General features: G+C 35.7%; 1 protein-coding gene across 1 annotated transcript in view; it reads left to right on the forward strand.

The window, feature by feature from the left end:
- The first annotated feature begins 1,161 nt into the window (after nt 1–1,161).
- The window catches only part of LOC113237653 (beta-galactosidase-like), a 30,034-nt gene continuing 19,997 nt past the window's right edge, over nt 1,162–11,198 (forward strand). The window contains exons 1-9 of the mRNA XM_026474266.1: nt 1,162–1,241; nt 1,837–1,994; nt 3,465–3,615; nt 4,891–4,954; nt 5,439–5,533; nt 6,444–6,618; nt 7,683–7,916; nt 8,499–8,620; nt 9,228–9,512. Coding sequence (XP_026330051.1) covers nt 1,200–1,241; nt 1,837–1,994; nt 3,465–3,615; nt 4,891–4,954; nt 5,439–5,533; nt 6,444–6,618; nt 7,683–7,916; nt 8,499–8,620; nt 9,228–9,512 — 1,326 coding nt within the window. The 5' untranslated portion in view covers nt 1,162–1,199. The remainder of the gene's footprint in view (nt 1,242–1,836; nt 1,995–3,464; nt 3,616–4,890; nt 4,955–5,438; nt 5,534–6,443; nt 6,619–7,682; nt 7,917–8,498; nt 8,621–9,227; nt 9,513–11,198) is intronic.

Genomic DNA, 11,198 nt, shown 5'->3' on the forward strand with positions numbered 1-11,198 from the left:
GTATTGATAAAAATGCGTCACTGCAGCATTAAGTTTCTAACTGTAATACTGTGTAAATATATTTACAATAAATAAAATAAATAAATTAAAGGGCGCGGCAGTAGAAAAAGCGGAAATCAACCGAATGTTACATTACATCGGCATGCGTTATTTTTCTGCTTATAAATCATACTATAGTCGAAATATCTCATGTAATTAGACTCATTTAAGTAGTTTATACATAAGTCTTGTCGAATTTTGCTACGGTTACTTTAGATTGCCTGTTTGTTAGTATATTTTGATGATTGTTAATAACGATTATTTTGAGATGGTGTTGTTCTTGTAAGCAGACATTTCATTATTGTTATTTTCAAAGTTTACCTACAAATGAAAAAGAAAGAAAGAATGGTTGGAAATTATAGGACTGCCGAACATAAACATTGGATCAAATACCGTCTTCGTTTGTTCGCTCCATTCAAATTTAAATAGAGCTTTGAATGTAACTAGATTACATGATAATGCAATTCTATCGTTACATTTATTGGTAAATAACTTTATATTTAATTTTGATTAAAATGGCTCAATACTTGCCTGGTAATAATAGCCAAGTATTAATCATACTTGTATTACAGTAAACTTCACAAATTTGCTAACATAAAACATAGTAACAACAGTTTAAACATTCAAGGTAAACATTTGCTTGTCGATATTGACTTACCTATGATTATGGTACAACACTAAATCCGCCATTTGTGGTGGACATTTTTGGTTTAGGTAGGGATGTTTATTTCGTAGATAAGGCAGCTCCTTTCCTTAATTTTTTCCATCCTCTAAGATTAAAACCTTAGAGTCTAAGATCAAAACTAATTTTTTTTTATATCCTGGTATTCCTCTAAGCCTTAGAGGATGGAAAAAAATAAGCTTAGTATGGTGTTGCTTATGTCAGTTAAATATGAATTGAGAGCTATTTTTATAATTGTTTTTATATTTTTGGAAAACTTTTGACATTTTCCTTATGTGGCGAAAAAAGCAAATTATCATTACAAAATAATTTAGATAGGATGTTGAATAGAAATCCTCAAGTAAAATATACACTTATTCAACCACCTCCTAAAAACATACTTGACAATAAAAAATCAATTATTAAGTCGAAGAAAATGTGGATTATTATTCTATTGGGCCTAATATATCTTATTCAGTCTTGTGATACGGCTCAAGCTATGCTGACACGTTTATTTTCTCGAACGAATGGCTCTGAGCAGGTACATAAAATAAGCCTTCATTTACAAACCTGAAGACACAGTCAAATTTTTATACAAATACAATTTACAATATTTTTTTTACATATCATCAGAAGATATGAAAAGTCAAAGCAGAACTTAGTCACTGCAATACAATCAAATTAGTAGCAGTAGAGGTCCTTGTGAAAGAGTTCGTCCAGGGAAGTACTGCTACCTTACCTATTTCTGCCGCCAAGCAGTAATGTTAGCATTACTGCATTGTTTATAAACAGGCGTGTCGTTGGTCAGGCGCACGACTTGTTGTAATGTAACCTGCACGTCAAAGAAGGTTCACAACCCTCGGGAAATGTGTTAAGTACAAAACTATGGCTTAAAACCCTCGACTGAAAGGAGACCCGAGCCCAGCAGTGGAACGTATACATGGGTTGATGATGATGATAAATATTTATTTATTTATTTAATACAATTCACTTACATTTACAGTTACACCGTAATATACAGTGACGCTAGTGTGAAAATGTTAATTGCCTTAAACTTCTTTTTCAAAGACATTTTTACACGTCCACATTGTAAAATCGGGTCCCAGAGTGTCATATTCGGGCTTTGTTGCTTACAGCGCAATGGTAATATCACAATTTTCGAGGACTATATTTTATTGAACGGAAAAAGTTTACACATTCTGTCTGGAGAATTACATTACTTCCGTGTACCGTGGGAGTACTGGGAGGATCGACTGTGCAAACTGAAGGCAGCTGGACTCAACACCGTGTCCACGTATGTGCATTCTAATAATACACATAGATTACTATACACACATTTATAGCAGTAGAGCACCTTGTAAAAGAGTTTGTCCAGAGAAGTACTATACTTTACCTATTTCTGCCACCAAGCAGTAATGTGAGCATTACTGCGATCCGATTTTCAAGGGTAAGGGTGCAATTACAGGCACATGGGTCTTGTCAATTTATATCTCAGGGTGACGGGAGTATTGGCAGTATCCCTCGGATCTTTGCGATTTAAAGCTCTGAGCAGCACTGCAACTGTTATGGACAAGGCATGTAGCTTACCATCAGGCGCACGACTTGTTCATCCCGTCACTTGATGCTATAAAAAAGTCTACTATATTCAACGTAGGTACTAAGTACGGATTAGATGTGTGTGCCGCGCCGCCACCAAAATTTTTTCCACGCCGCTACCACCGATAAGCTTGACAGGCGTAAAATCGGCGTGGTGAAAGTTTATTTTATTTAAATGAGGTATCAGCTTCTTTGATAATTGTTTACGATGTTTCATTGTAATATTTCCGTACAATACGAATACGAAACTCAACTTTTATAATTTTACTTGGCCTTATTATACTATACCGTCGCCGATGATTTTATTATCGGCGCACATCTCTAGTACTTGTTAAAGAAGTTTGAAATCGAGGTCCGATGCGGATTGAGAAAATAACTTGTCTTGAATAGATTAATGAATAACCATGAAAGTCTTAACCTTATTATTACTAATTATATTGAAATCATACCGTACTTAGTTACATAGAAACCTGTAATTAGTGATAATTATCTCATCTCTAAAGAGTTGTAAAAACCGTTTTGAACCTATAATGTCTACATAAATTAAATTAGGCCCACATAGGGAATACAATCCCGGCGACCTGTACCGGAGGCAACCGTTCGACCACTATACAATAGCTGTATTAGAACATATAATTTCGTAAAATTTTGGGTAATTCTGTGGAAAATACTAATAACTACAATTATATAATTCTTTCTTTGTAATATGTTTCTTTGTTTATAATGTGATTTTGATTCACTTCCAGAAGAAATGGCCTTTATACAGTATAAATAGTTATAAACTATTTATATCTAACGTGACCATACGTCCCTCTTTGTGCGGGACAGTCCCGCTTTCAAGCACCACGTCCCGTTGTCCCCAAAATACTTAACAATGTCCCTCTTTGACAAAACAGGACACGTAACAAGAAATGTAACAAAATGGCGCGAAAGCAATATATGTAAAAGCCAGCCCACCTGACTACAAAAGACTACTACTTTTGTTTATCATTAAAGATTTATAGTTCTTTTTTCTAATTTTTTAATCATCAAACATTTCGTAACTATCATAAACTTGTGTTTTATTTCTAAAACAATAATAAATTTAGAGGCGTCCCGCTCTGAGGGAATAAATAAAGGTCACGTTAGATATACCTCATCTCTCTCTGTATCTGTTGTATCTCTATAGATACGTGGAGTGGAGTTTCCATGAGCCCGAGGAGCGGTTGTATTCCTTTGCAGGCGATCGGAATGTGTCGCAGTTCATACGAACTGCAGGCGACCTCGGCTTGTACGTTCTACTAAGACCAGGACCATACATCTGCGCTGAACGAGATTTCGTAAGTATGGCCATTGCTCAGCGATCGTATAGATGCATGTGCGATGATGGCGTCCAACAGGGAGAATGAAAATAAGTCCATGTTTATTAATACAAAGATCCATATTTATTAAAACACTTAGGAACACTTTCTTCCCAGACGCTATGCTAACTAAGCTCGCTAAGGTTTGCTAGAAGACGTTGGTTCGAATCCAGTCGGATAGAAAGAATTTTTAACCGTGATAATTTGTGAACCGATTTTGATGATTCTTTTTTGTTAGAAAGAGGATACTTCTGTATTGGTCCTATTAAAATTTGAAAATATTCCACCTCTAATGGGGGCAGCTAGGAGATGATTCTGGTTTCGCGCATGTTCCGTTAACTGATTTCTATAAAATTTGGCAAACAGATGTAATTCCAATAAAAAAAACCGATAAGTAAACGTTTGAGAAAAGTTTTTTCTCACCAAATCCTATCTATAAAACTGACATACTATTAGATAATATTCTTTCCGTAACTTTACATCCCGTGACGACATTATACGAATACTTAGCATTTACACAACTGTATTTTATTATTACTGTTTTTGTGGCCGAACGGTTACCAATCTCTGCCACGCGATTTGTATGATTCTTATTTGTTAGAAAGTGTTTTTTTTTATAATATCAAGTGACGGGATGAACAAGTCGTGCGTATGATGGTAAACTACACGCCTATCCATAACGGTTGCAGTGCCACACATAGCTTTAAATCGGAAACATTTGGGGGGCACTGCCACTGCGCCCATCATAATGACATAACTTGACAAGTCCCATTTGCCTGTAATTTCACCAGCACCCTTTCCCCTTCAAAACCGGAACACAGTAATGCTGACATTACTGCTTGGCGGCAGAAATAGGTAAGGTGGCAGTACTTCCCTGGACGAACTCTTTCACAATGAGCTCTACTGCTACTTACCTTAATTGTAGTGGCCCCATTCAAATTTGAAGAAAATATTCCACCCCCAAGGGTGGCAAGTTAGGGGATGAATCCGATTTATTGGATTTCACCGACTTTCCGTTAACCGATTTGATAAAACATGGCAAATAGATGTAATGCCACAAACTTTTGGGATTATTTCGTTATTTTGGATTTAAATCGCGTATAATTTGTTTTTTCAAACCAATCAAAGTTTCGGGCTCTTTGCAGGACTCATGGTCACAGATGATTGACGGTATCAAAAGAGTGATTTGGACCCGAGAAAAAAGACTGTTTCGTTTTCAATGTATTTTAATGATTGATCTTGTTTTAAACACAGGGTGGTTTACCTTACTGGCTTCTTAGTAAATATCCCTACATAAACCTACGCAGTCAGAACCAAGGTAATTAAAGTATTCACTATTTAAGTTCTAAATTAAAGTTCAAAATCGATTGTGCTTTATAACTTTATTAACTGCCTGTGTGGTCGAACGGTTATGAAGCTGCTCTGACACGCAGAGATTCCGGGTTCGATTCCTGGGTCGGGAGATATATTTGGCTTATATTAATTATGCTCTCGTAAGTTTGGGTGTAATTTCTTGTTGTCTAAGTGTGTATTCGTGGCACCCGAGATGCAGGGTTTCCTACAGCCCCGCAATAAGGAAACTCTGCATCTCGGGTATCATCATAATTTATAATAACGAATACTGAGTGTATTCGTTATTAAAAATTATGATTATAATGCTCTATGACGTCATTGTATTTTTTCCTCTTTTGTTATGAGGAAGGAAGTCTTATAATATGTGAATAACACAAGTATAAAATGGTATATTAGTTATTTTAGATTAGTAAAATACCGGCATTGTAAGAATTTCTATTGAATTACAGAATTCATGATGGAAACTAGAATTTGGATGAAAAAATTGTTTAAACAACTATCTCCGTATTTATTTGGAAATGGAGGACCTGTTATTATGATTCAGGTAAAAAACACATAAACAACAAGCCCATACTCAAAGACTATCAGCACTTTCTTCTTATTCCATTTAATTCTACAAGCAAAACGTTGTTGATAACGAAAAACATAGTGTTTTACAATTGACCTGGACATCAGTACTACCAATTATCTTATTATGGGGTCATACTGGTACTTAAATCACCAATTTTAAGTACATAGAACATATAATTATGTTCCCTAAGTTGGTAAAACGTCAGATACGACAGCTAGAGTGGATGGAGACGATATATTCAAACGGATCTCTCTAGTGAAGTTCAATCGATACGAATAGCTTCACTCGAAAATATGAAATTCACAAAGTAAGTTGTGTCTTCAGCTTATTTACAAATTCAATCAATTTAACGCAACGATAATATATAGTTTATAGATAATATAGTTCGTTGTGTATGCCGCCATTCTGTACAAATTGATAGAGCAAGACTTCCGGCGGGTATTTTTTATCTCCGAATGGAAGGACTCATAGAATATCGATTCAGCTTCACTTGGAAATTGCGTTTCATCACATCGAACTCAAGCTCGAATAATCTATAATTAATATGTAAGGAAATCACATTTGAAATTATATAATAATATGTAAGTAAATCACATTTGAAATTGTCATATTGATTAAACTCTTCTACTCATTCGTAAGGCAGATTCTCCTGGAAGGAATGGGTAAAAAGCTCTAAGGGTTATTCTTATAATAGCAATATTTTTTTGTGAAATTACTCCTCTCGTTTGTTATAATTATTAATACAAAGATAAAATTCAAATTTCACTTAGATAAAATTCCTTCGATCCGGCCGGATTAGAGCCGACGTCTTCTAGCGAACCGTACCAGACGCTATGCCAACTAAGCTGACTGACTTTACAGTGTTTATGCGCCTTATTATCAGGTGGAAAACGGGTACGGTAGTCTATCCAATAACAAGAGCTATATGCGGCGACTTCGTGATATCATCAGCACTTATGTTGATCACAATGCCTTGCTCTATACTGCTGATGGGTCGGCCTATTTCTATAAAGAAGGCTCTATCGAAGGTGCACTTCCAACTCTCAACATGGGTGCAGGTATATATTTTTTTATAAAGTGACAAATGAAAAATTCACCTTAAATGGTACCGATCATTGACTTACAATTATATGGACGTCGGGTCCGCGCTAAAAAGTGTCCGCACTTTTAAGGCGCTGAAATCGTATACAGAGCGCGACACTCCGCTTTAGTCTTCATTTGTTCTACTGACAGCGCGATACTGCGATGACATTACAATTTAAATTTCGAATAGGTTGACTAGGGACATTTTTTTCGTGGTTTTTGTATTAGACCCGTCGTCCATTTATTTGTAAGTCAATGGTACCGATAGTAAAATTGTTAGACTAAGTTATTGTTTTTTTATTAACGACATCAAGTGACGAGACGAACAAGTCGTGCGTTTGGTGGTAATGGTTGTGGCACTTAGAGCTTTAATCGCAAAGATCTTTGAGTACTTGCAACTGCGCCCGTCACTCTGAGATATAAGTTAAGAAGTCCCATGTGCCTGTAATTTCTTCAACACCCTTACCCTTCCAAACCGAAACGCAGTAGGTAGTGCTCACATTATCGTTTGGCAGCAGAAATAGGTGGCAGCACTTTCCCGGGCGAACTCTTTTTATTACATAATAAGTTGGCATGTGACCTCCATGACCTGATGGAAAGGTTGACGATGGAACATGCACACCTAAGGCCTATTTTACTCTCGCCTTGAAAAGGCTCAAGTTATACCGGTTTTTTTTTATTATTTTTTTGTATTTTTTTATAATATCAAGTGACGGGACGAACAAGTCGTACGCCTGATGGTAAGTTACACGCCTGTCCATAACAGTTACAGTGCATTCAGGACTTTTAAATCGCAAAGATTCGAGGGACACTGCCACTGCACCCGTCACCCTGAGGTCCTTTTGGTTACATAACGCTTTTGGTTATATAAAATATATAAATTTTTATATGTGCTATATAAAAATTTTCCCTGGACAAAGTCTTTCGCAAGGAATCAATAAATTTTTTTACTTGCTTCTCGTAAGTATTCCTTATCGGTTGCACTTTCACTTACCATATCGCAAAACTGTATTTGAAACTAGAAATAATTTATTTTTAGACACTGAAAACATATCAGAATACTTGGAACCTCTATACAACTTCACAAACGGTGGACCCCTTATGAATTCTGAGTTCTATGTTGGTTGGTTAACACTATGGAGCGCTCCCTACACCGCCGTTATATACACTAGTACAATTATAAATACGCTGAAGCAAATTCTTAGATACAAACGCGCCGTGCATATTAATTTCTACATGTTCTGTGGAGGCTCTAACTTTGAAGTTTCTTCAGGTAAAGTTGTCTTTAGTTAAATTGTAATTGTGATTGTATTAAAGAGTCAAAATATGTGAAATGGATTTGAGTGAATTATATGCAGTCATGAACAGAACAACCCCGGTTGTAATAAGAAAACAAGATGTACAAGGGAAGGAATGTAATTTCGGTCTGGTTTTTATTATTTATTTTTTATTTTAGAATTTAAAACGGGGTACGATTGTTTTAGCTAATCATATTCCTACAAAACTGTATGTACAATTTGACTGCAGGATCTAAACAAGTCTTAATTGAACAAAAAAATTACAAATTTAATAGAAATTACATTTTTTAGTTTCATGTCTAATAACCTCTGCTATAAGCCTGTTTAATAGATACGGAATATGTTTCTTTAGGCTCGTGTCAGAGCAGTGCGTATTTTTCTTTTCACTGGAGCGCATTAACACGTGTGGCATTAGAACATTGTTTTATAAGTCATATGTCTCATAAGTCTAGGAATTACAAATTTAGTATCTCTCAGGTTTTTCTACTAGTAATTGTTAAAGCGTTTGACGAGGCTGTGCAGACGAAGAATATGGTTACTTTATAAAATGTTCACAGGGGCCTTAGAGCATAATGGTATGTATTTACCTGTTGCGACCACTTACGACTATGATGCGCCAATTTCGGAGTTCGGCAACCTAACACCTAAATACTATGCTATAAGGAAAGTTTTGGAGAAGGTAATTTTTATGAGTTTTTGCCTGTACACATTGTTAAATGAATTAAGTCGTCAGATAGACCTCCAGAAATCTGCTCCTATATTTTGCGAAAATATGTCGACATCTCCAGAGAGCAATATTGCTTTTTAAAGTCGCGTAGGTACGTACAAAGCTCTTTTACAATAAACTTACTTTTTTTAAACTCATCTGATATTATTATTCATACAAAGATCGAACAAAGACAAAGAAAAATTTCTTCGATCCGGCTGAATACTAGTGACTTTTTGCCCGAACGGGGATTACTAAAAAACGAAGGAATTCCAACGTTTTGGTTGAAATTTGTATTCATCTAATGTAATTAAACATCAAGTTGGCTTAAAAAGTTCATTCACTAAATATGCAATAAGGAAGTCATATCAAAATGAATTTTATGCCTCAAAGGTTAAATGTTAAGTTTGTTTAACAGAACCAAATAGTCGGTTAGGGGGTCAGGTATCTTAGGACATCGACTGTACATTAAATATAGAATTGGAAGAGAATGAAATTGTAATAAGTTTGGAGTTACTACATTGTTAATAATAATTGTCATAGAATTAGTATACTAACTTTGAATTCATTTACATTTCAGTACAGGCCGAAAATTGCCACTATACCTGTTCCTCCGCCTACAATGACAGCTGAATACGGGACAGTTAAGCTTCGACCTTGTTTAAAACTATTCTCCGACAAAGGAAGACGGATAATGGGAAAAAAGTATAGTGACGTTGAGGGACCGCTCCTGCCGACCTTTGAACAGCTACGTCAGCGCATTGGTCTGATGCTTTACGAGACTACGATCGATGTAGTAATGACATCTGCTGTCAATGTTCAAATCGAAAAACCTCGAGACAGAGTATATGTTTACGTAAATGGAGTAAGTTAAATTATTCATCGTTTTACGTTAGCAAAGGTTTTGTAACATGGTATATTTGTCAGTCCTACATTTTTAGGGCCTAAAATCTTTGAATTAAGCATATACAACCGTATCGAGTTCTTAGGTTTTCTGACTATCAGTTACTTTAACTTACTTTTATTTTTGGGGAAACACAGATACCGGTAGTGTGTAACTACGCATTAGGAAAGAGGAAGCAAACAGCTTCTTGGTTGTTAGTTAGCCGTGAGCATGGAACCTGTAAAATTTGGTTTGGCGGTCTTTTACATTCTATCTCATTCATGGCGAAATAATGCAAAATAGAATGTAATTTAAAATGTACCAAGGAAGCAGAAGAATCTACGCGAATGTGCTGTGCGGAGTTGTATACGAGATGAGAAGTTATGGAGTCGTCTGTGGTTGGTTAAAACCACGCAATCAAATGGAGTAATTGAGTGCATTTTCAAAATTATTTGTAGGATAAACATCGTACTCATTTAAAAGTTTGTAGGTTGGGTAGTCGAAACGACAGAAATTGACAACTTTAAGAACAGTTCTCTGCGCTCTTTCTAGGTTTATCAGAGTGGTCTTATGTGCACCGCCCTAGGATGTAACGCAGTAGGAATGATTGACAGAGGGTTAAATACACTGATTTCAGAAGAGTACCGCTAGTCGCATATCTTAAATTTTTCAAATGATATATATCATATTTCGAACTCTAGAAGTAAGCGCTACAATATGATGTTTGAAATTAATTTTGAGTTGATCGATTATGACACCTAAATATTTAATGTTGATTGTGCTGTCCAGTCTTGGACAAGGTCTCAATAGGTTGTGAGGAGATATCGTATGAGAAAGCCTTTAGTTTTGTTACTATTACTGGGATACCTCAGGTATAAAGATAAACGTCGAAGTATTTTCTTAATACCGTTTATTGAGACACCAGTAACAAACCAATGTAATAATATTATTGCCTACTAACTATTGACTGTTCTTTCGTCACTCCTCGACTGTTTTAACTGTTTTAACGATTGGCGATCCGCAACTCTCCGCCTTAGTGGGAGAAATCCCACTCTTAAAGTGGGGAGTCAGTATTGGGGATTTCCTTTACTCCCACGACTTGACGTCACTATTGCCAATTAAGAAAGTGTTTGGATCATAGTCAAAACTACTTCTGTTTTCCGTATCCTAGTTTTGGATTTTAATAAAGAGAAATAATTCATTATTGAATGAATTAAATTAATTAAAATACTTTTTGTTTTAATGGGCTTTCATTAGTAAATGTAAGGGCATTTGCTCTGAGCCACTTGGTTACTAAGTTAATCCCAAACTAGTCTTGTGATAAGACTTCATTCTAACTTGAGGCACTAAAAAAACTAGGACTGTAAGATATGATATTGCCACCAGAGAGAGTTAGAGCGCACAGTTGGTTAATATAGACAAGTAAAAACACGAATCCTATTATACTTCTTTGAGGAACACCACATTCAACCGGTAGCTCACCTCAAAAGATAGTCGTGTAAACGTTTGAGCTGCATTCCTCTAAATTATTTAAAAGTATTGGTACGTTTACAGAATCAAAAGCTTTTACGAAGTCAAGGAAGATAGCCAAATTCTTCGAGTCCAAATTTCTTACAATGTAAAAGTATGAAATTGCCGATTTGTACTGAAAATCTAAATTGTTTATTT

Source organism: Hyposmocoma kahamanoa, unplaced genomic scaffold (genome assembly GCF_003589595.1).
Source record: "Hyposmocoma kahamanoa isolate Upper Pololo Valley unplaced genomic scaffold, ASM358959v1 93, whole genome shotgun sequence".
Taxonomy (NCBI): domain Eukaryota; kingdom Metazoa; phylum Arthropoda; class Insecta; order Lepidoptera; family Cosmopterigidae; genus Hyposmocoma; species Hyposmocoma kahamanoa.